At 43.2% G+C, this 26789-nt stretch overlaps 1 protein-coding gene across 2 annotated transcripts; it reads left to right on the top strand.

Moving 5' to 3' along the window:
• The first annotated feature begins 491 nt into the window (after nt 1-491).
• SH3BGR (SH3 domain binding glutamate rich protein) lies at nt 492-26460 on the top strand. Of its 2 annotated transcripts, XM_010411245.3 has the most exons (7): nt 492-669; nt 6151-6336; nt 12677-12757; nt 19242-19397; nt 22578-22607; nt 24848-24955; nt 25955-26460. In XM_010411245.3, exons 1-6 carry the CDS (start codon nt 625-627, stop codon nt 24911-24913), a joined length of 564 nt encoding a protein of 187 aa, XP_010409547.1. In that variant the 5' UTR covers nt 492-624; the 3' UTR covers nt 24914-24955; nt 25955-26460. The 2 variants fall into 2 exon arrangements, with proteins under 2 accessions (XP_010409547.1, XP_019148474.1); XM_019292929.2 differs by lacking the exon at nt 12677-12757.
• Nucleotides 26461-26789: the final 329 nt, after the last annotated feature.

Here is a 26789-nt window from a genome sequence, read left to right as displayed (position 1 = left end):
TAAAGCTGAGAGCGTTCATAACCACGGCTTATTTCAATATGATCTCTGCTATAATTACTGCTGCATCTATACTCCCCTCGCTTTCCCCTTCACCTTTTGTAATCTGAAATTTCCAGCTACAACTCCACAGCCTTGTTGTGGTCAGGGAAAGCTCTTTCCTGCAGGATGTGGCTGTGACGGTGCCCATGCAACCCGACAGATTCGAGATTGCCCCCAGCACGAAGCTGCCAGCTCCCCGTCCCTTCTCCCTTCTCAGTTGTCCCTTCCCCCTCTCCCAAATATTTCTCCAGCCCTGTCTCATTGGTGCACTACTCTCCCTTGCCTTTTTTGGGCTGCCACCCTGTCAATCTAATGCAATAAGGCCAGGGGCAGGTGCAAACCCCTTGCTATGGCTCCTCTTACTGACCAATCCTCGTCCCAAAATACCCAAGAGCCAATGGAGTGGGAAAACCCGGGACTCCGGGGAGAGGGAGAGGGCAAAACTGCCGGATTGCAGGGGGGAGGGGGCATCCATTTAGGACCCGGCTTAGCCCAGGAGCTGCGGAACATTTGGATTCCTCCTGGGATCGTGGTGACTTGTGGATAGCAGGGCTGCTCTGCTGATTCACTTCCATCACTGTCAGCATGGTGATCAAAGTCTTTGTCGCCACATCTTCGGGGTCCACAGCGGTAGGTGGCTCATTTAACATCCTCCTCTTACTGCTGGGATCAGGGTGGGAAATTAGCCTAGGAGATGCCAGGAAACAGCCTGCACATGACAAAAAACCCACTGGAATTCTTAGCAGGAATAAACCTCAGTTTTATTCTGCCCTGACCACCTTATTCTTGAAAGCTGCTTAAGATGTAGAGAATTCCTGTCAGTGCAGGCTGGCTTGCCTGCGAGTTTTTACCACAGTTCTAACATTTACATCTAAATTATCTGTCATTTCATAGATTTACTGCTGTTTGGGAAAGTATCTGCAATATATATACCCTGAAGAAGAAAACAGTTGGTATTGTATTTGCACAAAAGCAAAGGTAGACTGAAAATAAAGTGTTTGTTTTTAAAAGAGACTTTAGGACACTACTCCTGTGAAAGGGGAACTGTCTAAGAAAGAGCCTGGAGCTGGATAAAGTTTGGCAGAAAAACTTTCCCAAGCCCCTTCCTTTTCCTGAGTTTTGGGAGGTTTTTTGTTTGCTTGGTGTTTTCTTTCGGTTGGTTTTTGGTTTTGGTGTGTGTCTGCTGAAATGCTATACTGATGATTTTTAGCATTGAGATCTACTGCTGTAGCTGTCAGCGGAGAGTATCAGCCGAAGGGAAGGGCATGTGAATAGTAGGGAGGTTGGAAGTCCGTGGGAGGTGGGAACCGGGAAAGGACTGTTTCCTTTTATATCCAGTTCCCAGATGAGCTCAGATTTCAGTTTTCCTTTGGCACTCCCTCCCTCCCGGTGACACGGCTAAACAAACTGGTTGGTGCTTGCACAGAGCTGTAACTACATCTCCATCTCCCTGACACCAGCTCCATTTCTTTAAGAAGCTTCCAGAGTGGAAAAGCTCCAAGAAACACCCACTGTTCATGGGATCATCACCTGTAGGAAGTGAACCGGGGGTCGTTCACTAAAGTTCCATTGGAATACTGCTGAGGAAGTTTGCAGTTCTCTCACCCAACCTGTTCCTAAGCCTGACACTCTAAAATTGCTATTGACATTTAGCATTCCTCTTTTTAAAAATAATAAACCTCAGATACAAGGGGAAAAAAAAAGAAAATAAAAAAAGAAAAGGAAGTTGGGAAGTTCAGATTTGGTAATTTGCAATTTGTAATAAAGCATTTACTGCTCAAGAAGCTTTATAAATTGCTCTGTGCTGTGCATGGGCACTCTTCTTGCTCCTATTTGGCCTGTTTTGATCTGAAGACTCCAAAAGAAATTTATGGAATCTTTACGCAGCAAAATTCCTCTGTATTTGCTTCTTTCTGGTGTGCTGGGTGTGTGTGCAGCTGTAGCAATCTCAGCCTGTGTTCAGATTGCTGATTCCAAATTGCAATGCCAAGTAGACCCAGTGTTCAGCTGGAGTAGTTTTCCACATTTTTTGGTGAATATGGATGGAAGGTATCCTTTCAATGAATGTTTAATGAGTTCTGGTATGCATAAAATAAAATTGACCCACACAAGAAGTTAGCACAAAGCTCAATATATCACTAAAATCCTATTAAATACAAATTTTGTGTCAAGCATGTACAGCTTTTCCTGAGGAGAATTAATTTAATCCCTAAACATTTTAAATTGGAAGTTTAAATTGTCCTATTAGCACTGGTGATCTCTTCAAATTTAGTGGCTGATCTCCATCAAATGCATGTTCTTGATTTTGAATTTCAATATAAGATGGGCCCAGCATGGATCACTGGCAAAGAATAAAAAACATCTCTATTTTATGTCATGCTCACCCTACTCACTGCAAGTGGTTTTCATTTTAATAAATACTTTGTGCAAGTGAATGCAGTGAACCCAGTGACATTCTGGTGCTCTGGATCAGATGCTGGAATGTTGTAATTCACTGTGGCTCTGGAGCAAATCTGCTGTCTGTATTTTTCCCCTTGATGCTTCAGAAATTTATTTTAAATATCTTCATCTTTATTATCTTTCTGCTCCAGACTTAGCTGATATTGAACTATTCATTAAGGCAGGCAGGAGTGGAGACACTTATTTATAGCACTAAAAAGCACTAATGCTTGGCTTGGAGCAAGCAGTAAAAAAGTAAAATATTTTTGTTGCTAGTCACAGAGGGGTTTAGGATTTGGTAATATCCTGCAAGATTCTAAACTGTGGGAGAAAGAGGATTCGTGTCTTACACAGAGGAAGTCTTATGGTCTTGCTTCCTGCTGCTCATGGTTATGACACCTCTAAAATCCTTTTATTTCCTGTGGTTTTGGTGATGTTTTATCGGCCTCAAAAAGCAGCATAACCAGCAGGTCAAGGGAGGGGATGGTGCCCCTGTGCCCCTGTGCTCAGGTGAGAGCCCACCTGCAGAGCTGCCCCAGCCCTGGGACCAGCACAGGGAGGACGTGGAGCTGCTGGAGAGAGGCCAGAGGAGGCACCAGGATGAGCAGAGGGATGGAGCAGCTCTGCTGGGAGGAAAGGCTGCGAGAGCTGGGATTGTTCAGCCTGGAGAGGAGAAGCTTTGGGCTGAGCTCAGTGTGGCCTTGCAGGGCCTGAAGGAGCTGCAGGAAAGCTGGAGAGAGACAATTTTGAGGGCCTGGAGGGACAGGAAATGGGGGAATGGCTTCAAACTAAAGGAGGGCAGGGTTAGATTGGCTATTAGGAAGAAATTCTTTATTGTAAGGGTGGGGAGGCCCTGGCACAGGGTGCCCAGAGCAGCTGTGGCAGCTGGAAGTGTCCAAGGCCAGAATCATGAATGGTTTGGGTCGGAAGGGACCTTAAAGATCTTGTTCCAACCCCACTGCCATGGGCAGGGACACCTTTCACTGGACCAGGTTGCTCAGAACCTCGTCCAACCTGGCTTTGAGCACCTCCAGGGGTGGGGTGTCCACAACTTCTCTGGGCAACTCTTATGCTCTAGCTGGATTATATTTCTTTACAACTTTTTTTCTTATTTTAAGGGACTAGTAGCTAGGGATGGTGCAACTCAAGCTTTGCTGAAAGAAAAAATGGCATTGCTGAAATAATATCCTGCTCATCACCACTTTCCAAGTAATCTATGCCCAAGTAATTTGAATTCTCCCCATGCCATCAGACACAAGTGAGGGCACAAACAAGCTCCTGCAGTCTCATCCATTCTGGGAAAGCCTTTGCATGTCCTCTGTGTTGTTACATCCTAAATTTCCCTCTGTGAGTGCTGCTTCCTGGAGAGATTCTTTTGGTTGCCCACTTAGTGCCACCCACAGCAAAGGTTTGCTTTGTGGTTTCACACTCGGTTGTGTCCCAACCCTTTTGCTCTGCCTAAACCCCTGTAATGGTGAGCCTTAAGACACAGCACATCTTCTGCTCTGCTTATGGTCATTGTCATAGTAAGAAGCTCCTTGCCTTTTCCTTAAGCAGCATAATTCCATGTAACTTTACTTTTTTACCTCAGCATTAATTTTTTCACACCATTTTTTACCTAATTTTTGCTTTCAGGCCTGGTGCTGCCTGAGCCTCCTGTGCACTATGAGCCGCATGCTGAAGAGAAATTGTTAAGCCAGGTTTAAAAGTTACAGCTTTTATAAGCAGGGGAGCACAGGATCTCTGGCTCCATTTCCATTATCTCCTCAGAGGCACCATCCGTCTGGAGCAGCAGCTATTCCAGGAGCCCTATCTCCTGCAGTGCCTGTGTCCAACGGCACAGGCTGACCCTGGAATTGCAGCTGACAGCACTTGAGTGCCCTGGCTGTCACAGCGTGTGATGTTACTCCTGGTGCTGGCTTGTGCAGATTCTATTAACCATTTAAACAAACATTATCCTGCCACTTTCTCCCATGAAATGTCTCTTGGGCAATCCTTTCTGCTGCCTGAATGTGTTCTGCAAATAACTCTGCAACTAAATAGCCAGTAATAAAATTATTTCTGTTTAAAAAGAAAAAATAAGAATAGAAGAAAGCAGCAGCTTTCAGCTCTGTCAACTGCATGGCTTTTGACCACTTTGGATTAGTGTTTCCATTCAAAGTGATGTACTTTTTTTAGCTCGCCATAAACCTCTGTTGTTGTCATAAAAATGTACAGCATTTAATGTTTTTTACTTTTTCTAAGCAAGCATATGTGTAGATAGATGCTTCTTTATTTTGACAAGGAAAATAAATTTTATCCTTACTCATGAGAATTCATCTTTCCTGGATAATAGGCTATCACTCTACTTCAGCTTTTCTGTTTTATTAGATTATGGAAATATGTAATCCCTGATTTGCTTCTCATCTCATTGCCTGTCCCTCTGATTTACACTAGCTCAGTGTCACTTTCATTTCAGGTGTTCAGATGTCTAACATATGGAGAACATGGTTTCAAATCGTAAGGTAGAAGAATTTCCTTGATGCCTCATTCTAGTTATGTCTGGTGGCAAGTTCTTTAAAAGCTGCTTAGGAGTAGCATTCCTTTAGTAGGGAAGTATAGTGAGTGTTACATTTGCAGAGTAAAGGGATGGGTTATCAGCTCAATGCCTGCATGCCAGGCCTGTACAGAAACAGAATCAAAGGGAATAGGTGCCATGAGTGAATTTTAGGTGTGACAGAAGCTGTGTGTGACAAGCTCTATTTGTACGTAACATATTCTTCGTGGTCCAACTGGAACATCATTCTGTAATGGGGGATGTATTTAAGTGCAGAAGTTCAGCTGTGCTGGATTTTCTTGAGCCTTCACTCATATTCATGTGTGAAACCCACCTGAACACTTCCCTGTGTCACCTGCTCCAGGTGACCCTGCCTTGGCAGGGGGCTTGGACTGGAGGATCCCTTCCAATCCCAACTGTTCTTTGATTCTGATTCTGTGAAATTTATTTATGGCTAACATTAAAGAACAGAGACAGAGAGAAACGTGGCTCACAGGAAGCTGAATGTCACATGTGATTGGTGGGAAGGAGGCTGTTCCATGCTGAGGAAAATATGTACGTTTTCAGACCTCTACTGACTTCAGGCAGGATCACCTTAGGTATCTATGCACCACATTCCCAGATCTGGGAACACAGTAGGAGGCTTCCTGCTGAGCCTCATTTCTTAGCTGGAGTTTTCACTGCATCCAGGGAGGAAAGAAAGAAGCTGGGGGGTGGGTGTATGGTGGGAGGGATGTAGTGGCAGCACTCTGGGTGCTGACAGAAAGTGTTGAATCTCAGCTCCAAAAAGTTTGAGGGCTACTGGAGAAGTGAATTCAACTTCAGGAACTTCCAACTTTCAGGAGGAATTTCTTCACAGGAAGGGTTGTCAAGAATTGGAAGGGGCTGCCCAGGGAGGTTTGGAGTCCCCATCCCTGGAGGTGTCCAAGGAAGGCCTGGACGTGGCACTCAGTGCTCTGGGCTGGGGACAAAGTGGGGTTTGACAAAAAGTTGGACTCAATCATCTTGGAGTCTTTTCCAACCTAAAAGATTCTGTGAACTTGACAAACTTGCCTGAGTTCTTGTAATAGTAGTTGCTTTTAGAAAACCATTTTCTTTTTAAAGAAGGAATGTTGTTTTCCCTCTTTCCTACCCAGATAAAAAAGAAACAGCAAGAAGTCTTGGGCTTTTTAGAGGCCAACAAGATTGACTTTCAGCAAATGGACATAGCAGGAGATGAGGACAATAGGAAATGGATGAGAGAGAATGTCCCGGGTGAAAAAAAGCCTCAGAATGGAATTCCCCTCCCGCCACAGATCTTCAACGAGGAGCGGTACTGTGGGGTAAGAAGCTGCTTGGAAATTTAAATATCTTCAGAGAGTGGTTTCTCACGGAAAGGGACTATTTTCCATTAGTAGGAAGTGTCAAACAATCTCCTTAAAACAATTTGAGATTCACTGTGAAAGAACAATTCTCAGGAAGCATTTTTTAAGCACAGAAAAGCAATGAAACAGAAGATTATTTCTTTTTGAGAGCAAAATATGCATAAAGGGAAAACTGGCTGGAGAAGCTTCTTGAAGTTTCAGTTAATTTTGATGGAGAGTGTTGATATTTTGTTTGTTTGGATTTATCTGGGCTTCAAGGATGTCAAGTCAATATCTGAGGTACCAGAGGCTGTGAAAAGGAATCTTGCCTTTCCATTGTATTATACAAATAAATAGGAATGTTTGTTTACTGAAATAATTCTAGAATGGGGTTTGACTTACTGAAATTATATTGCTTATTCAATAAATATCCAACTCTTCATAACAGCAACTGTAGTGCTCATCAGATGCTTTTATATTTTCATATGTGCTTGTAACAGGTTCTTTCTCTTGAAACAGTTTGTTCAAAGCAGAGAAAGATAATAATGTGCCAGTATGAATATTAGGACTGTGAATCAAAAGAGATAATCTGAGAGCTTTTATTTTCTCATAGTCTGGGTGGAAATGCCCAGACTGGAAAGCGCTCAGATCTGATGGCTGAAATGAACCTGCAAGGTGCTCTGGAACACAGGGCACACAGTGAGCCCAGTTTGAAGTTACTGCACAAATCCAGTGTGAACTACTGCAAGGTTGTACTGGGGGAGCAGGGATTTACAAGCCATTGAGTTTTCAGAATTAACTTCAGTGCTCTCAGAGCAAAAGTGGATAATATGAACATCGGAGTGCAGCTGTTTCCTCATTTCCTCTTAGAATTCCTAAAAGAGAACTTGGTGGGTTGGAGTTCATGTGCATTTCAGCATCCAGTCTGCACCAATAAAAAGTATAATTTGAAAAATCTTACTCTGGGTTTTGTGGCGGCCAGCGCTGCAATAAATATTTCTGATGTTCCCTGGAGAAGTTATAGAAGGAATTAAAGAGTAATTGCCTTATAAAGTGTTGCAACTGGTCAGTCTTGACAGTAAATGATAAATACACAATTCTTACTCCATGTCTAAAGCTATTTCAGGAAGCCGAATAATCTACATCTTGAAATAAATTTAAGTGAACAAATAGCCCTTTGCAAAGACACCTCCATGGGGAAAGGAGTTGCAGCTACTAATTTAAAAACTCAATCAAATTTACAATTAGTCTAAAAGTCTCCAGAATTCTAATGTACCCAGCTCTCAAAGCTCAGAGCTAATGATCCCAGCGGGTGCATAACAAAGACTAATTTATAGCATCATTATTTCCAAATAAATAAGGTAATGAGATCCATGTCAGTACATGAGCCTTACCCTTCTCCCCAGGGGAAGGTGCCTTGAGGGAGCTGCACAGGGAGTGTGACGTGGGCTGAGAACATGGCCAGGGGCTGCCAGACTGCTGCAAAATCCTCCCAAATGGCACATTCTACAATGAAAACCTGGGGATTCTCATCCTGCTTCCCTGTGTAACCTGTGCAGGGCCAGCAGAGCCATTGCTCTGAAATCCAGAATTGTTTTAGGCTGGTTAACATTTATCTGATACATCTTCCCCTGTGTCCCACTTCCTTTGGCCTCAGCCATTTTATTAAAAATATCCCTGAGGATTGCAAAGGTCTGTGTGACTCCAGTCCAGTATCTTGAATTCATGAAAGTCCTTTTAAAATATGTTGCTCTCATGAGCCTTTAAGGCCCTCACTCTTGTGGCATCTAAAACCCTTTGAATTTGTGGCCTGGCTAAATGCAGGCAGTTCATACCCATTTCCTGCTAGGCCCCAATCAGCCTTTAGCTTCAACAGCCCCAGTCCAATATACTTTTTAATGGGAATCATATCCTCTATTAATCTTCATTTTGCTGTGCTAAATGAGTCAAGCTCTTCACACCTCTTTTTTTTTTTTTTTCTCTGTTGTAAGACATTTTCCTGCTAATTTTTATGTTCTTAATTCCCAGGTAGTAGCTTTTGGGTTTTTTTCTTTCTTAAAGATGAAATCTGTTACATTTCATTTTTCCCCATTCTTCTTTCTGGGATCACTCTTTTCTCTCATTTCCCTTCTTATCAGTGGTCTTATCAATTGTTCTTACCAATGTTTGGTTCTCATTCACACATGTGCATGTGTGTACACATTGCATCATGATTGCCTGGGAGATCTGGCCTTGGGAGATAAAAAGTCAAGATAAAATATTTCCTTCCTTAACCTGAGAAACAGAGATTTAGAAAGATACATGACAACCTTCAACTATTTTAAGGGCTGTGGCAAAAAGCAAATTATTGGTCTGAATTCAGTATAGACCCTGCTTTGAGCTGGAGGTTAGTCTAGGTGGTCTCCTGAGGTTTCTTCCTACCTGAATTATGTAGGATTTTGTAAAATACGTTCTGTTCCACGTCCACTGGAGGTGGGATGAGCTGTATGAGAAGAAATTGCAGCAGAGGAAGTTTAAGTCAGACATCAGAAAATACGCAGTTTTCAGGAGATTGCCCCATTATCTCATTAAAGGTCATTAGCAGTGGATCAGAGAAACACCTGTCAGGAATAATGAAGTGGTTCCTGCTTTGGAGGAATGGTCCTCTGAGACCTTGTCCGATGTCCTCTTCTGCAGTTCAGTGACATTTTGGGAGTGGTCATAAGGAAAGGGGGTACTGGGGACAGGTGAGGAGTCTCCTTTTTGTGCTAGAATAGAATGACATGATGAGCAAGCAAAGTCAGTCCTGCTGCTCATCTGCTTTTCTGCTGGCACATAAAAGTGTCTGCATCTTCTGGGTGACGATGAAGAGCTGCTCCACTCCTCAGCTTGTACTGTAAAGTGGGGGTTTCTTGTGGATGGATTTTTATGAAGATACACTGCCTGAAAGCAGTGTTTCCACGAGGTCAGAGAAGCTTAAAACTGTCTTATAAATAGCTCAGATCGTATTTTTCCCTCAGATCTTTGGTATTGCCGCTTGAAGAAATAGATTAGAAATTGATTCATTTTGTATGCCTTGCTACAGTACCAATTTCAAGTATCCATTCGAATCTATCAGTGCTGGCAATTATGTCCTTATTTGATCTTTTTCTTAAGCTGCTTCTTTGCTCATGTCTAGACAGACTTCTGCATCTGTGTCACTTGCAAAATGTATTGAGCACTCTGTTGCTCTTGTCTTTGCTTTTGCTTAACAAAAACCCCTAGAAAACTAGGAAAGAAATGGAAAGTAAACATCTGTTTTTCTTTGTAAGCTGAAATCTCTGCTTTCTTCTGTAAACTGAAATCGGTAGACTAAAGTACCCACGTACATACTTTAAAAAACATCCCTGAATTATTAGGTAAGACTTTTATTTGATGTTGGAATGTACATTTGCTGCCCAGAAACCAACTGTGTCCAGAGCTGCATCCAAAGCAGTGTGGGCAGAGGTGAGGGATTGGGATTGTGTCCCTGTGCCCCTGTGCCCAGGTGAGAGCCCACCTGGAGAGCTGCCCCAGCCCTGGGACCAGCACAGGGAGGACGTGGAGCTGCTGGAGAGAGGCCAGAGGAGGCACCAGGATGAGCAGAGGGATGGAGCAGCTCTGCTGGGAGGAAAGGCTGCGAGAGCTGGGATTGTTCAGCCTGGAGAGGAGAAGCTTTGGGCTGAGCTCAGTGTGGTCTTGCAGGGCCTGAAGGAGCTGCAGGAAAGCTGGAGAGAGACAATTCCCAAGGCATGGAGGGCCAGGAGCCAGGGAATGGCTTCCCAGTGCCAGAGGGCAGGGCTGGATGGGAGACTGGGCAGGAATTGTTCCCTGGGAGGGTGGGCAGGCCCTGGCACAGGGTGCCCAGAGCAGCTGGGGCTGCCCCTGGATCCCTGGCAGTGTCCAAGGCCAGGCTGGACATTGGGGCTTGGAGCAGCCTGGGACAGTGGGAGGTGTCCCTGCCCATGGCAGGAGGTTGGACTGGATGAGCTTTATGCTTCCTTCCAACTCAGGCCATTTTATGATTCTATCAGTTCTGTAACTGCTAAAGTCAAATTTTATGGAAATGTAGGGACCTCTGGAGGTTTTTAGTCCAGCCTGCTGCTCAAAGCAGGGTAGCTTTAAAGTTAGTTTATATTGCCTGGGGCTTTGGCCATCTGAATTCCATAAGACTCCACGGATGGTGTTTCCATGCCCTCTCTGTGTGCTCTGACCTGGTGCTCTAGCCAAAATAGGGAGAAGAATTTTCTGTTGATATCCAGTTGACAAATGGCACCACTTAGACCATTTATGTCTTTTCATACAGATAGAATTACTGCTTACCTGAAATAAATTGTTCCTGCTCTTTTTTCTTACTGCCTGCCTTGGGAACAATTATCTTTAGTCATTCAGCAAATGAAGATGTGAACAAGTCACCATTAGTAAAGCATAGGTGCAAATACACAATAGGAAAACTATTCCGTGATCACTGTAGACATTCCATTATCTCTTGTTTAAGACATGATAGCTTCCTCCTCAGTGTGAGGAAATAAGCGACCTTCCACTTACTGTGGGATGTCATTGCACACTCGCTGTTGCCAAGGAGCACCTGATATGATAGAAGATTATACCCACTTCTGATAAGGAGTTATGTGGTCATTCATGTATTTCACTTGTGTCCTCAGCTCTGGTTACCTACAAGGCTTTGTGTTTCTTGAGAATTTTCATACACTTGCCATATGCTGCTTTTCCTCAAAAAGACATATAAAATATCAATTCCACTCCACAGCCTTTCCTTGTTGTTGTCTTCTCTTTGTTCCCCTGCTCTTGCCATGTCGTGCCATGGTTTGCTCAGGCTGGTTTATGAGTATGTGGTGTTCAGGAGGGCACAAGTTTCCTGTGTTTGCATGGCCATGTCAAACTCCAGCCCTTCAAATTGCAGAAAATCCTCATTTTCTTGTTTGCTGCACTACTCCTAAATCCCTGAATCCGATGCAGACACTGCCTGTGTTAGACCAGAAGGAGAATCCCACAGCAATGGGAAAACAGCAAAGAGATGGTCTGAGAAATGGGTGGCCTGGAGCAGCAGCAAAATGTGCTCCAGGGCATCTCCTAGATGGGGCAGTTCCCACTGGGTGTGACGGTGTGAAAGCCAATCTGTCCCTCAGATAAATCAGTGAAATGGGTTGTCATTTGTCATGTCTGTAAAGCTCTTCCAAACTGCACTCTAATGTCATTGATTCTGCTCTTGTTGACATTAAGGTGACTTCTAAACCATCCACTCCAGCCTTTCCAATAATTTATACTCTGGAAATACTAAAACAGTTCAATAAAACAACTCAGGTCCTAACCCAGCTTTACAAACAAGTCTCAAAGATGACTCAGCACCTTATTATTTACAGGCTTCTATTCTGGGAGTTATTTGGGATTAGAGAAAGGATGATAACATGATCAAGGCAGTAGTGTAGGGCTCAGCAGGACATGTTCAGTCCCCTGTCCCAGAGCTGGGTGTGATTCTGGGCCAGTCGCTTCTGACTGGAGTTTCTGCTGAGATCTTAAACACTTTCTGATTTTTACCTGAGTAAGATGTGAGCCATGAACTTCCCAGTAACAAAAATGTGATAGCGAAACTTCCTTAATTGATAGGAGTGTTGTACAGGTGAAAACAGTAAAGAGCATGCAAGCTCTAGATGGCAGGATAGGAGGCGTCCCTGGTCTTCTCAGTTCCATTTCCACTGAACACAGGCATTTCATGTGATGGTTTATAATTTCATTTCACCAGTGCACCAGAGATTTTGGCTGGTACATGGATACCAGAGAGAGCAGCACAACCCTTTCCTAAGCTGGTCTGAAAATAACTTCATTTTCTAACCAGAGTGCGTTTCTTTAAAAGAAGGTTTCCTTCTTATCGTTTCACTTGTGCTATTGTGTTGACTGTTGCCTTTTATTTGCCACAAAGAAGTTCCAGAGTTTTGAGGGCCTATTTTGTGTCCTTACTCACAACAAGCTTTATCTTAATGTTTGAATGGGAATAGCTTTGCCTGGGAGTGTACAGCTGAGGCACGTTAAAATGAGACACTTAATTTTATCTGATTCTGACATGGATGGGATATAATTAAAGTGTAAGTCTCTGGAGAGATTTGCTCATATTCATTTTGCCACCCTGTGTGAAACTCCCTTTATCTGTGTTTTTTTCCTGGGGCTGAGATAATGCAGACAGTTGTACAAATGCATGGTCATTCTCATCAATGTAGGATTTACCTGGGCTGGTCTCTTCCTCCTGTGCTTTTTATTTGATTTTTGATACCAATTCTCTGGGTTTTTTTGTTTGTTCCTTTCTTAGGATTTTGAATCCTTTTTCTCTGCTAAGGAAGAAAATATTATTTATTCGTTCCTGGGCCTTGCTCCTCCTCCAGGCACAAAGGTATGGACTTCTATCCTTCCATTTACTTGATTTTAATAAAAGATGAACATAGGCAGTGACTCAGCATGTCACACAAGAAGCAGTGACAAGCAATACATTAGATGTTGAAGCAGCAAAGTGTTCTTAGAGGGAAAAAAAGTGGCTGGTTCAGTAAATACTAGAAAATACTTCTTTCCTCCCTTCTTTCACTGCAGGCTTGTTACCATGGCTCCAGCTGATGGGTTTGTTGATGTTGTTGACACAAAGCAGTGTTTTATTGTGTTCAGCTTTTAAACGATGCAGATTCCCTGACTTGGTTTCTGGGTTGTGTTGGTTACAAGAAGCCTTCTCTTGCCCCTGACTATATCAGAGGGTTTGTCCTGGCCCCTGACAGCAGGGCTGGGATCAGACACATCCCATCCTCCAGTGGCACCATGGAGCTCACTCCCTCTGCCTGGAGGAGAAAAAGGCTCACCCAGCCCTTCACCAAGTCCCTTTGGCAAGTCTGCCCGTGGTTCTCCGTAACATTTTGACAATGTTCTAATGTATTTCTGGCAAAAGAAAAACATTTTATTTTGGGGCTTTTTCCCCTGTTTTTACCTTGTGTTGTTTTTATAGAAAGCAATGTGTTTTTTCTTTACTAGAATCTTCTTCTAATTAGAAGTTTTATAACTGAGAGAATTACAGCTCTGCTATCCTGAGATCATATTAGATGGTAATAAAATGTTGCCATCTTTAACGTGGGTGAGCGAACAAAAGAAATTAATCAAGGGAATGATGAGCCAGAGTGACAGGAGAACTCTGCTGCCTTGTGGTGACCTGGCTGAGGATCTGCCTTGGAGCAGGAGATCTGCCTTTGGTCCAACTCTGCAGCAGCTTTGAGTGAAACATCATTGGAAATGTCTCTGTTTATCCTCTTCTGTAAAAGCAGAGAAAAGAAAAAAAAAGAGCCTTTGCTAAGTGCTTTGAGAGCCACAGCTGAAAATACACCCAGGGGAGAGCCCCAGTTGTTATAAATGTCTTTGATGCTGAGTCCCTCCATGATAAGGAGAGTGATTTAAACTTTCTGCTTTAGCTGTGCCATCTCCCACCCAGGGAAATAAAAATGACTTGCCTACCCCACAAGGGTCTTGTGAGAATTCATTTAATTAACATCTAGAAAGCCATGAAGGGCTTAAAGGACTGCAGGTATTGCATATTATAATAATTATAAAAGATATGTGGAGAATCAGTGAGATAAAGAAAATTGCATTTTTCTACCTTCCCACTCCACAGATTATCTGCTCCTTCATGCAAGGTCCTGGTAGATGCCATATCTATGAAGCAAAGTAACAATTTTTAGAATTCATTTGTTCCCAGCTGTCAGCAGAGGCTATTACAGTTTCTACTTCGTGACAACCTTGGAAATGTTGAAAATAATATGTTTGGTGCATTCTGCTGGGCAGATTCGTTTGTCAGTGCCATTGGTAGCAGGGAAGTCTTGTTTACACTGATTAACTGCTGCCTTGGTGGTGGCTTCAGTCCGGAGAGTGCAAATAAGTGAGAGTGTTTGTAAAGTCCATGAAAAAGTGGGATTTTTATAGTCTCCCTTTCAGATCCTATTTCTGTTTGAGAGAGACATACACTTCTTGCAAAGGTGTCTCTCAGCATCTTCACTGCAGGAGAGGCTGCCTGTGCTTTGTCAAACAAAGAACTCTCCTGCTCTGCTTTTGCTTCTGCTTCCCCCTCATTCTCTGTCAGCTCGACCTTAGATAAGCACAATGAATGGCTTGTGACACTGATTTCCAGCAGGATAAGTCTGGAATTATAAGTCAGGTGTGGAAGAGATGCTGATGATGACACATATGATAAGGTTTCCTATTAATCCCTTCTTAAAAAATTGTGTGGGTTTTGGGGTTTTTTTCTGGAATGAAGCAGCAAACTCTAAAGCATGGAATTACCACAAGGCAGTGAGCATTTGCTTTCTAGGGATTTTTACCATGCTGAGACATGAAAAAGATTAATATGAAGCTGATACCTCCTTGGTACTCTTGTCTTAAAACATTCTGTTTATTTTTCCGTCTATCTTTTGTCTCATATTGCAACAGGAGTAGAGAAGTTCTTTAATGGCCCTGATGCTGTTTCACAACACAGTCCAGCAGCATCCTGAGCAGGGCTGTCTTGAGCCTATTTCCTAGAGGAAACAGATGAACCTTTTGGGGCTCCCTCAACAAAATGTAACTTCCCAATGCTTGTAGTTAAATTCATTGCCAATTCATTGCCATTGCTGAGTGCAAAATGCACATTCAGTTCTGCAGATTCTCTGGTTTTGTTATTTCTATATATCAATATATTCTGTATATTAGAGCTGCCCCAGCCCTGGGGCCCAGCCCAGGGAGGACGTGGAGCTGCTGGAGAGAGGCCAGAGGAGGCACCAGGATGAGCAGAGGGATGGAGCAGCTCTGCTGGGAGGAAAGGCTGCGAGAGCTGGGATTGTTGAGCCTGGAGAGGAGAAGCTTTGGGCTGAGCTCAGTGTGGCCTTGCAGGGCCTGAAGGAGCTGCAGGAAAGCTGGAGAGAGACAATTCCCAAGGCATGGAGGGCCAGGACAAGGGGGAATGGTTTCAAATTGAAGAGAGGAAGTTTAGATTAGATATTAGGAAGGAATTTCTTCCTGTGACGGTAGTGATGCACTGTAAAAGGTTGCCCAGAGCAGCTGGGGCTGCCCCTGGATCCCTGGCAGTGTCCAAGGCCAGGTTGGACATTGGGGCTCTGAGCAGCCTGGGATAGTGGAAGGTGTCCCTGCCCATGGAACAAGATGATCAACCCAAATAATCCTGTGATTCCATGATTCTGTGATTTTATCACACCAAGTACATCTATTTCCTTAAATGGTGCAATGTGCCCATAAAATTCAGTGACTTTACAGGAAAGCAATCCATATTTGTGGTGCTTCAGCAAGGGTCTCTTAGCTCACGTCATCCTCTCTCCTGTTGCCTCCCCACCACAGTGGTTGTTGTGTTTTCTAAAGCATCATTTAACAGGGCTGAGAAGAAAGTTTTATGTGCCTGGGAGAAGCAGCAGACACAGTGCTTGTGTTAATAAATAATTTAATCTATTAATACCAAATACCTCCTCACCTGAAGGAATACCTGGTCTAGATTAATTCCAAACATGGTTCAGGGCAGGGTTTTAAGGGCAGCTGTACCTTATGCCTGACTCAAAGATCAATCAAATTCATGATAGATTTCTGAAAGATCCTGTTTAATCTTGGATTAGTGACCTGATTAGTGATGTCCCAGTGGGGTACATGTGTAGATCTGAGCTACAACCAGATCTGAGCTATAACCAGTGCAGTTTGTATGTTTGAGATTGGGTGTGTCAGTCTCAGCTGCCTCAAAAGTTGGGTACATTTTTTTTAAAGCTGGCACCACTTTTATGCTCAGTCTGATGCAGTGAACTCAGTGATTTACGTGAGTTGAGGGTCTGTTTTCAAATACTGTGCATACTTGAAGCCTTAATCCCACTATTCTTGATCTTAATATCCAGAATCTTGATATCCCTGAATCTGTAGATACTTGAGCTTAAGTTAGTGGAGGAAGGCTTCTCCTAAATCTGCTTTGAATTACAAATTTGTGCTGTGTGCTTTTTATTTAAAGAGAAAATGACCTGTCAGCCAATCTTTAGAAATGGTACTTCATTTTGAATTAGTTGAAAATTAAATTCTGTGTTTCTATGGAGAGCCAGTGTAGCGATGATATTCTGAATGTCAGAGTTCTCCATATAATTAACAGGAGCTCTGTGTGTGTGTGTGTTCTGGCTGATAACACGCTGCTTCTAGAGTTTAGTTCTTTCAGCTACCCCTCTTTTTTGTGCCTTATTATCTAAATATATGGTTGATCTGAGATGGATTCATACAATATGGTCATTTCAGTTAGGATGCTCTCTGTGGTCCTTGTGCATTTTATGTGCCAGCCAAAAATAGTGAGTGCATGGATTTTAATGAAGTGTTAATATTTGTGCTGAAAATAAATATTTAACCAATTTCAAGGCCAGGTTGGACTCAGGTTTGAGCAACCAGGTCTAGTGGAAGGTGTCCCTGCCCATGGCAGGGAGGTTGGAACGAGATGATCTTTAATGCTTCTTCCCCAACCCAAACCATTCCATTTTTCTATGAATTTAGTTTTCATTAACACTCTCCTTTTCATTTGAGGAACTTCTTCTGTAAGAAGTTACCATTTCCTTAAGAAAACAATGTATTAACACTATGTTGCACAAGGGAATTTCAATGTATGTTTGTGTTATTACATATTTTAATCTTCAAAGATTTTGTTAGCTTTTGGGGGAAAAGTAAACAGTAAACCAAGCCAAACAAATGTCTCTGTATATCTGTTTTTAATAACAATGCCACCAACATCAGAGTGCACTGAGCCCACAGCTTTATGTGTACTTGAAATGAAATGATACTGCCAGAAAAAGAAATTGTCTTTTCTCCCTCCTCCTTCCTCTGGCTCCTTCTGCTCACTCCCAGCTGCTCATTCCTCTCCCCGAGCATCCCCCACGTGCTGGCAGGAACATTTGTGCAGCTGTGGAACAGAGTGTGAAGCTGGTGTGAGGTAGAAATGTTTTGCTTTTTAAAGCTTTAATCTTGATCAGCTCCAGTTCCAGAGGAAGGAGAATCTTTGGGACCTTTGTGCCCACTCTCTTTTCACTGCAGGTTACTTAGATGTAAAACTGACTTTCCATGATTCAGGAGAAAATTGCCAAAAGAGCACCAAGTCTTACAGGCAGTCGAGTTTCAGGAAAAACATCAAACTGCTGATATCTTCTTCCTAATGTTCCTAAGCTCCCTTACATCATTTTTGTCCCTATCCAGCAGAGCTTGTCATCAGGAGGACATCTCTTATGTCCTGCAGCACATCTTGGGACAAAGATCCCTAAGCCAGCGCTCAGCCAGTCAGCTCTGGGGATAAAAGCCAGCCAGACACACCCTGTTCTGAAGGATAAGTGCACTGGCTGAGGAAATATCTATGATGGAGATACTGGAGGAGAACTTGTGAAGCTTAAAGGAAAGGGGAACTTGACTGAGGGCTTCTGTTTAACTGTAGAGACAAATGAAATTACGGAAAAGCAGCAAACCCCAAACCAACCAGGTGGCTGAGTTGTAAGGGTTTGGTCACAGGGATGGGGAAGGAGTTTGTGTCCTCTCGGGGATATGCTGCTCTTCCCAAAGCGCGTGGGACTCAGGATGGCACAGGACAGAACCTCCCCTGAGTCCAATTCTCTATTTCCAGAGGAAACTACCCCAGATAACACCTCTCAGAAGGGGTCAGATTTCCTTTTAATAATTAGGTCCTTTACCTCAGCTTCTCTACTACCAGTCTCTTCTGAAATCTCCCACTGATGATGATTAGAATTTTTCTTCACAGCCAATTTGTACTCGTTCTGCATCTACCTCAGCGCTCTTCCTTACCCTATCCCCGTCTGATGTTTACTCTGTTCTATTTTGGGAGTGCCATCATATCCCCTCACAGCATCACTTTCAGTAGATTAAAGCAATGAAGCTTTTTTTGTCACCCTTTCATAAGACAGCTCTCCACTCCCTCAGATGTTCCTTCCCCTCTGCACCTGTTCCAGTCTGAGTTTCTCTTTCTTGAGCCTGAGTGACTAGGATGGTACAGAGCAATCCAGAGGAGGTTTTGCCTCACCTCATGCGTCTGAGGATCACATTTTTACCTCTTTCATTGTCACATCATATTCATGGCTCAGTTATCCTGTGCTTATTTAAATACATCCATCTTTTTCTTCCTTGGTGATCATTAACTAACAAGTTCCCAAAGTGCAATAGAAAAATCACTTCCTAATCTCTGACCCAGAATTGCTTGGCCCAAATACGGTGACTTTGCACTTCATGCTCTTGCAATTCATCCTATTTCTGCTGTTCCACTCGAGGCCTCCTTTTATCTGACACAGTGTGGGAGCCACTGTGACCTTTCACAGCCACCTGGCTGAAAGGACACCAGGATATTTTTCAAATAAAGAACCTCCCAGCTGGTGCTTGGTCATGGTGCTGGAACAAATAGACTTGATTGAATGATGCAGGAAGAGTTTCCTGATGTTTTTACGCAAGAAAGTTAAGAGACTAAATGTGAAATCCTTTATTACTTCTGTTTTCCTGTAGCTTCTGGATGATGTTTAATTGGAATTCATGCTGGTGGAAAAAGCTTTTTTCTCTTGAAGCTTAAATGTGCCATCAGGGTGAACGCTGGTTTCTATTAAACTTTCCAGAGAAAGGTTAGAGAATCTGCTATGCTGAGAAGTGCTTGAATTCATGTTTTCCCCACACAAAGCCCACCAGGTCAACATGCCAGCAGGTGTTCTTTTCACAGGAGAAATACACCCTAAAAGGGGGTATTTTCATTTGAATTAGAAAAACACTTTCCCAAAACAAGAAAGTCAAGAATTTTATAGAAATGAATTGTTGGTTGTGTGCCCTGAAGCTTACAATGACTTCCCCTTTGCTACCAGGAGACTGAAAAGTCTGATGCCATGGAAGATAAGTCTGAATCCAAGGATGAAAAGTCTGATGCCACGAATGAAACTGAGGCACACACAGAAGACAAGGCAGATGAAGGGGCTCCAGAAGAGGCTCAGTCTGACCAGACACCACCAGAAGGTCAACAGGTAATTTTTCCTTTCTCTTTGTGATCTGAGGGTTTTACCTGTGCTAAGCACATGAAACATAAACCCACAGGCCCTCCTAGTGTGCCCTTCTGACTGATTGCAGAGCAGTCCTGCTTGTCTTTTGGGTGTATTTTCTTTGATATCAGGATGATATGAAACCTAGATAAAAGTGAGCTTTGTTCTGGATCTTGAGTAACAGCAGCTGCCTCTTGCCACTTGTTACCACAAGCTTTTTATTTTATCTTGATGGTCATTGGGAACCAGAGTCTAGTTATGGAGGATAATTTAGGACTAGACATCTGAGTCCTGCCTGTGTGGAAAAAAAAAATTGCCACTCTCAATGGCCAGCATGTGCAGTGCTCGTAAATCTGGGTGATAAATGTTTGGTGCAGGTCTGACAGTGCCTTCTCCAGGCCTTGCAGAATCCCCTGGGCAGTGCAGAAACGGAGGCCAGGGTTTTCCTTTCTGTCTGCTCCTGGTCTGGTAATGATCTCAAACTGCAGCTCAGTTTGGATTTAAGGATGGATTTATTTGAATGCTGCAGCATTGGGTGACACTTCCAGGGAATCAGGCCTGCTGCTGCATCAAGCACTCACTCTTGTCATGTTCTTCTTTGGTTTGGAGATCAGATGGTCCCAGGGGGATATCTGTCACAAATGCATCATCTCTTTCATTAAAGATCAGAACAAATGGAGTTTGGTTGGTTTTTTTTTTAATCTAGCTGCAATATTTCTCCAGAGGAAACACCTCTCTGTAGACCTTTCCCCATTGTCCTTTTTAATAATGAGTGATCCAGTCACTGTTAGGCTGGAAAAGCCTCTTTGACACACCTTCATGCAAGTCTCAGCCACTGGGAAGTCCCACTCATAATTTCAAAACAGTGATGAGGAGAGACTGTCCTCAGTGGGAACTAAATTCCTCCTTAAGGAAAATTATCATGTTGCTATGAATTTCAGCTGGCAGGTGAGTGCCATCAAATTCCTTTTTTCTCTGGCTCTTGAGAGGAGCCAAAACTGCAGTGCATCCCCTGGCTGGCCTGGGTGCCTGGCTGGCATTCTGCTTTAATGTTTTTCAAATGAGAACAGAATGCTGGAACACATCTGCAAATGTGTCAAGCAGCTGTGTAGGAGAGGTTTTGCAGTGATATCATGCAGTACCACTCCTATGCAACCAGCACCTTGCTCCGTTTCTCACAGAAAGGATTGGAGCTAAAAGGGGAAAATAGATTTCTTTTCAGTTTTTCAGGGAGGGGAGAGGCAGAGGAGAGAGTACAGAAAACATTTATTGCCCTGTTTGACACCCACTTCCCGTGTCAGCCAGGGCAAATCGCTTCAGTGCCGTGGCATCTGCCTGCCTTGCTATAGTTCATCCCAATTATCACTTCAGTTGGGATGGCATGAATCATTCTGTAGGAACTCTGCTCTTCTCACTCACTACAGACAGCACACAGAGGACAGGGTTAGATGAGAAGAGCAACTCTGAGGCAGCTACAGCGAGGTGAATTCCACCTTTTGCCCCTGTATCTCATTTTAGGCTTATAAAAGAAAGTTAAAATACCATTTCCTTATCTGGGCAGGGTTTTTTGAAAGTAAATAAGCTCAAAGACTGCCAGATTGCCATCAGAGTATCTCTACTGGATGTTAAGTCCTGAAGGATACAGGTATTTTCAACACAAAAAATTGAAAGATGGCAGTTTTATGTTCTGTGGCTGAATTAATATGCCAGGGGGAATTTAGTATTGGAATTTTGGCCTTGTTTAGCACTGCTTTAAACCATCTCAAAAATGACTCCCATTTGTGGGGTGTAACCAAGCCAGCTTTTCTCCAGTGACTTTGCAGGAGAAATACCAGCACTGTGGAAAAATTCTGGAAGAGTCTTGGCAAGGTAAAATTACCTCAGCCTTTGCCAGTAAGCAAAGATAAGATAGAGACAGATACCAGAACAAACTGGGACTGTCTCAGCCGTGGGGCTGCAGGGAGGGTCCAGGCTTCGGGAGGCTCCTCCAGTGCTCGGTAGCAGGGGATGGTCAATGTGGAGGCTGCAGCTCTCTCCAGCTTCTGCTGCCCTTCCTGGGAGATGCAGAAATCCAGAAGCTCCAGCTTTTTGTCTCAGGCTGATATGACCATGAGGAAACCATGGATGTAGTGCTTCTCCTTCTTGCTTTGTCTGTCCCTTTGGTTTTGAGTTTCTTGAGGAAAAGGCTAAGCTCCAGCACGACATGGACCTGCTGGTCACTCGATGTGCTGGTAGTAAGTTTCCTGTAGTTTTACTGTCTGATTTGGACTTCAGATTTAAGCTTGGAGGTTAGAATATCTTTTAACTGGTGTCCCAGTTAAACCTGTTTTCAGTACAGATTAGGCTCCCTTCAGAGCAAAGCTATTTTAGAAACATGTTCAAAAATCATATTATAATGCAGGTCTGTATCCTGTCTCAGCAATTCCCCAGGCCATATTTAAACCCAGGCACTGCAACTCACTCCCTTAACTCATTCCCTGAAAACTCATATCAACCCCTCTGCCTTCTGCTTGGCACTGTGACATTTGCCTCTTCTCTCTGGGATTACGTGTAGGATCAGCTCTTTCCCCCAACAGGCAGCTTAGGATCTAACATTAAATTCTATTCACTTTGTACATTAATTTTTTTTTTTCTTTTTTATCTCTCTCATCACTTCTGCTCAATCTACAGTCTAAAACCAGCTTGTATTATTTTTTATTCCCTGTTGAGCCAAGGCATCTGTTGCAGCCTACAACAGTTAACAGAATCACAAGCCAGATTCTGAGTGATGATATATAGCGTAGATAAAACTCTCTGTAATTCTGATTTAACTTTCGTTTTGCAGACCAGCTAATTACCAAAAAATTCCACAGAAACTCCACCTGAACAAGCAAACAAAACCCAGCTCCAAATGTTTGCTTGCCAATGAAGCAGATTTGATTGGAAGTAACTGAGGAAAAGGGAGCTTGATTTAATGATTTTTGTAGCCCTTTTCCAACATAAAAGTTAAGCTTGAATGTGCATTGTGAGTTAATTTGGAGGATATTATCTCCAAGTGAATCCAGTGAATTCCACATAATTTTCCTAAATTCAGTGTTTAACTTCTGATGTGTTTTCCCTGTCTGCCTCCTGATATTCTTTCTTTAATTTATGTTTTCAACATGGTCTTTTGTATCTCTTCTGTAGGAAGGCAAGGAAGAGCATGCAGCAACAGGGGTACAGTATACCTGGATATTTTATTATCATCTTTTGCTTGTGTGTATTTAATTCCTTTTCAGTCCCTTTGCTTCACTCAAAAGCCAGTAGATTCTTATTCATGAAAGTAAATACACAACAGTCATATTCTACAATATAATTCTATAATTATCTCTACTGTCATAACAGTAGAGATAATGATGGGTCATATTGTGGTGTTATTGGCTGGAACAAAGATGGGCCTTTAATCATTAAAATCTGTAAATGGAAGACAAATTGTCTGTCACAGATTCTTCAGTAAAATTTGCCAAGGACTCCCAAGACAAGTCTATCTTTGATAATCACTCACTGACACCATGCTGTGATTGCATTTTGAGTGTGAAAGATTCATGCTGACAATTTAGGCAGTTCTGCCCATAAAGGAGATATTTTCCTCGCCAGAATTTGTACAACCCAGGTGCAAATCCTCAGACACTTTTCTGCTTTGCCCAGACCCTCAGGGTCATCCAGCCCCACCCCAGCAGCACCAGCATCACCCCAAACCCTGTCCCCAAGGGGCCACATCCAGACTCCTCCTGAGCACTCCCAGAGACAGTGACTCCACCACTCCCTGGGCAGCTCATCCCAAGGCTTCACCACTCTGGCAGGGAAAAATTGTTTCCAATCTCCAACCTGAGCCTCCCCTGGTGCAATTTAAGGCCATTTCCTCTTGTCCTTTCACTTGGCAGCAGAGCCCGAACCCCCCTCACTGCCCCTCCTGGCAGGGAGCTGTGGGGAGCAGTGAGGTCCCCCCTGAGCCTCCTCTGCTCCAGGCTGAGCCCCTTTCCCAGCTCCCTCAGCTGCTCCTCCCAGGATGTGTTTACCAGACCCTAAAGCTCCTGGACCCATGAGCAAAGTATGGGAGCTCCTGGGGTTTCTGGTGAGGGCCATCAAGGCTGGTTAGTTGTACCCTGGCACCACCAACTGATGTTTCAAGCCAGAAAAAATTCCCTCTTTTTTTTTCTGTAAAAGTTAATTGACTTGAATTTTGAATGGCAGTTGGTAATACCTGAAAGATGTGTCTCTCCTGGCCCTGTATCAGAGTTCTCATGAGATAAAGAAAGGCACCTTTCCTGGGGGAAAATGCCCACAGATGCAATATTCCTTTGGCATAAGAACTTCTAACCCACAGATGTTTGTATTACATTCCTGGTTTTGCAGGAGTGATTCTTTAGTGCAGTGTTTTTCCCTGAAAAACGATTGAAACCAGGAATCTGATTCCAACAGCTCCATCCCCAAGGAGATATTTAACCAGGATTTTACTTCAGCAACTCAGGTGTGACTCCTGCACAGACAGGAGGTGTCCAAGAGACAAAACAAAGGTTTCTGCTGCTTGTACACGAGCTGCAGTCCTGACTGAGAGTTCATTATGGATTCTTTGATTGGTTGTTTGATTATGCCAGCAAGAAATTCACATCACTTTTGCAGTCTAAGCAATCTGTGAAGGGATGGCAGATTGAGATAAAGCTGATTTATACACATGGGAGTGGCTTTGGACAAGAGATCTGGAAGAGGAGGAGAGGAGCCCACAAAGCAATTTCCAGTTGTTTTTCAGAGTAGAGCTTCATTTACTCTAGAAAGACAATAAGCAGAGATTGTTGTCTGTGTTACACAAATTCAAGCTTTCAGATAACTGTTGATTGAAGCAAAGCGCTGTTTTCCTTCAATTGTGTCATTTCTCCTGCAGAAAAAAGTGAAAGAAGAACTTTTGAAATAGAAACAAGGCTCTATTATCTGATTCCAGATGATTTTTAGATCATTCAGGAGTCTAGTTCCTGTGCCATGAATCTTTACTTGTTTGCTGCTCCAAGAAATAGAATTAAATTATATATAGTTGTATAATTATAGATACTGTATATATAGAGTATATATTGTATAATTATAATTGTATAATTAAAAATACTAAACTTTTTGTCATATTTACACTTATTTCATATTCTCATTTTGATCTTAAGCATCTATTTGCATCTTAGCCACTTGCTCTAACCTCCTTAAGAAAAGGGTTCTTATATTCCATCACTTGCCTATTAACTCCACAAACTAAAGCTCTGGCATGTTGAGATTAAAAAATAACATTAATTCTATTTTTGAATCTCAAAGAATATTGCATTTACTAGAAACAGAACAGTTGTAAAAGCAGAGCTCTGCATTTCAAGACTGTTTTTTCTTTCAATTCCTGTATGGTAACTACAACTATTTTCCATTTAAAAAAAAATAAAAAGGAAGAAGAAGAAAAGCAGGGAGAGGGAGAAGAAAAGGAAGAGGTGGAGGAAAAGGAAGAGTCTTAGTACGGTTCCCTATGACACAATATTTCTTGAACAGGTTTTCAGGTAACTGTTGAGATATCAAGCACTGTTTCTAAATACCCTTAAAGTAACATAAACTTGCAATTTTTGTAATTATTGTTGTGGAGGGGCAAAGTGTCCATGCACAAAGTGCCCAGCTGATGACTCAAAAGTAGATTTAACTGTTGCTACTTGTCTTTCACATGGAATAAGAATTCTTCCCTCTGCTTTCTTACTCAGCTGCTGATTTCACTGTGGCTTTTAGGAGCTCCATGTCTCACATGAATCCCTCTCTCAAATTTAGTTGAAAACTTAAAGTACTGGTAAGGGAGAGGAGCCTGACAAGAAATATGACTCAGTATAAAATTACTGACAATAGGCCACATTTAAAACCTCAAAATAGGAAGCATCTGGAAGGCAGAATATGTCCTGTATAGGTGTGTGAGCATCCAGCACTGTTCAAGTTCTGTCAGCATGTGCTTTCTCATTTTAATGTTCAGGTTTTCTCCTTCTTCTGTCCCTTCTCCCCTGCACTGAAATACAGATCAGAAAATCATGGACTAGGGAGAAACTGTAACCTACAAGAGAGTTGGAATTTCCAGCAGATTTCCCTTGGGGTGATGGGACTTCGTCCTGATCACAGACACAAAGTGCAAAATGCTCTTTCTAGGACTAGCAGGATCCGTAGAATCATGGAATGATTTGGGTTGGAAAGGACCTTGAAAATGATCTTGTTCCAATCCCCTGCCATGGCAGGGACACCTGCCACTACCCCAGGTTGCTCCAAGCCCTGTCCAACCTGTCCTGGGCTGGATTTCCAGCTGACCCTGAGATAGTTGCCAAAGGTTTCACCAAGCAGATGCTGGTGGGATTTTCCATCACCTCAGCAGGGCGGGAAATCCATCACTCCTTTCTTGCTGCCTCTCCCAAATCCGGGTTCCTCTTTTGCATGGGAATTAATTCATCACAACATTGTCCAGAGTTCAGACCTGTAACACCAGAGAAGTGCTGAGTTCTAATCTAATTTTCTTTGTTCTTGTCCAGGAAGCACAAGCTGGAGCCGCCCCACCAAAGAAAAGAAAATCCCTTTCCCAAGCAAAGCACCACTACCTTTTGTGCCTGTAGAGTAATGAACACATAAACATGAACAGAACACAGACAGCACTCTGTCCCACCTGTAGCCTTTATATATATATTTGGTATTCCAGTTGCTTGTTAAAATGGGTCTTATGTCTGACAGATGATATTTCAGTCAATTGTTCTGTGTTGGGATAGTTTTGTCCACGTCACATTTAGCTTGTGAGCTCCCAGGGCAGGAACCATGTCTCCCTCCACGTCTAAACACTGCCGGGCACGTTGCTGCCACTCAGCAGCCGACTGCACTCACACCAGTGACGTCTTCAGAGGAAAAGAAATCCACCACTGAAAACTGCAAAGAGGCTTCCTGTAAAGAAGCCATGTGAGTCATTTCTCCCTCAGCTGGCATTTGAAAATGATTGAGATTCCCATCGTGCAGCAGTTTAAATAAATGTGTTTTCTGTTGTATCTGCTCTTTGTCTGCAAAAGCATTAATTTAACTCTGCATGCAGATGTTTTCTCCATCATTACGGCTGTGGGCTGTACGAAGTCATGGAATCACAGAATCATGGAATGGTGTGGGTTGGAAGGGACCATAAAGATCATCCAGTTTGCACTATCCTAGGCTGCTCCAAGCCCCAATGTCCAGCCTGGCCTTGGGCACTGCCAGGGATCCAGGGGCAGCCCCAGCTGCTCTGGGCACCCTGTGCCAGGGCCTGCCCACCCTGCCAGGGAACAATTCCTGCCCAATCTCCCATCCAGCCCTGCCCTCTGGCACTGGGAAGCCATTCCCTGGCTCCTG

Source organism: Corvus cornix, chromosome 1 (genome assembly GCF_000738735.6).
Source record: "Corvus cornix cornix isolate S_Up_H32 chromosome 1, ASM73873v5, whole genome shotgun sequence".
Classification (NCBI taxonomy): Eukaryota; Metazoa; Chordata; class Aves; order Passeriformes; family Corvidae; genus Corvus; species Corvus cornix.
The sequence above is the reverse complement of the archived record's forward strand: the minus strand, read 5'-3'. Positions and strand labels throughout refer to the sequence as shown.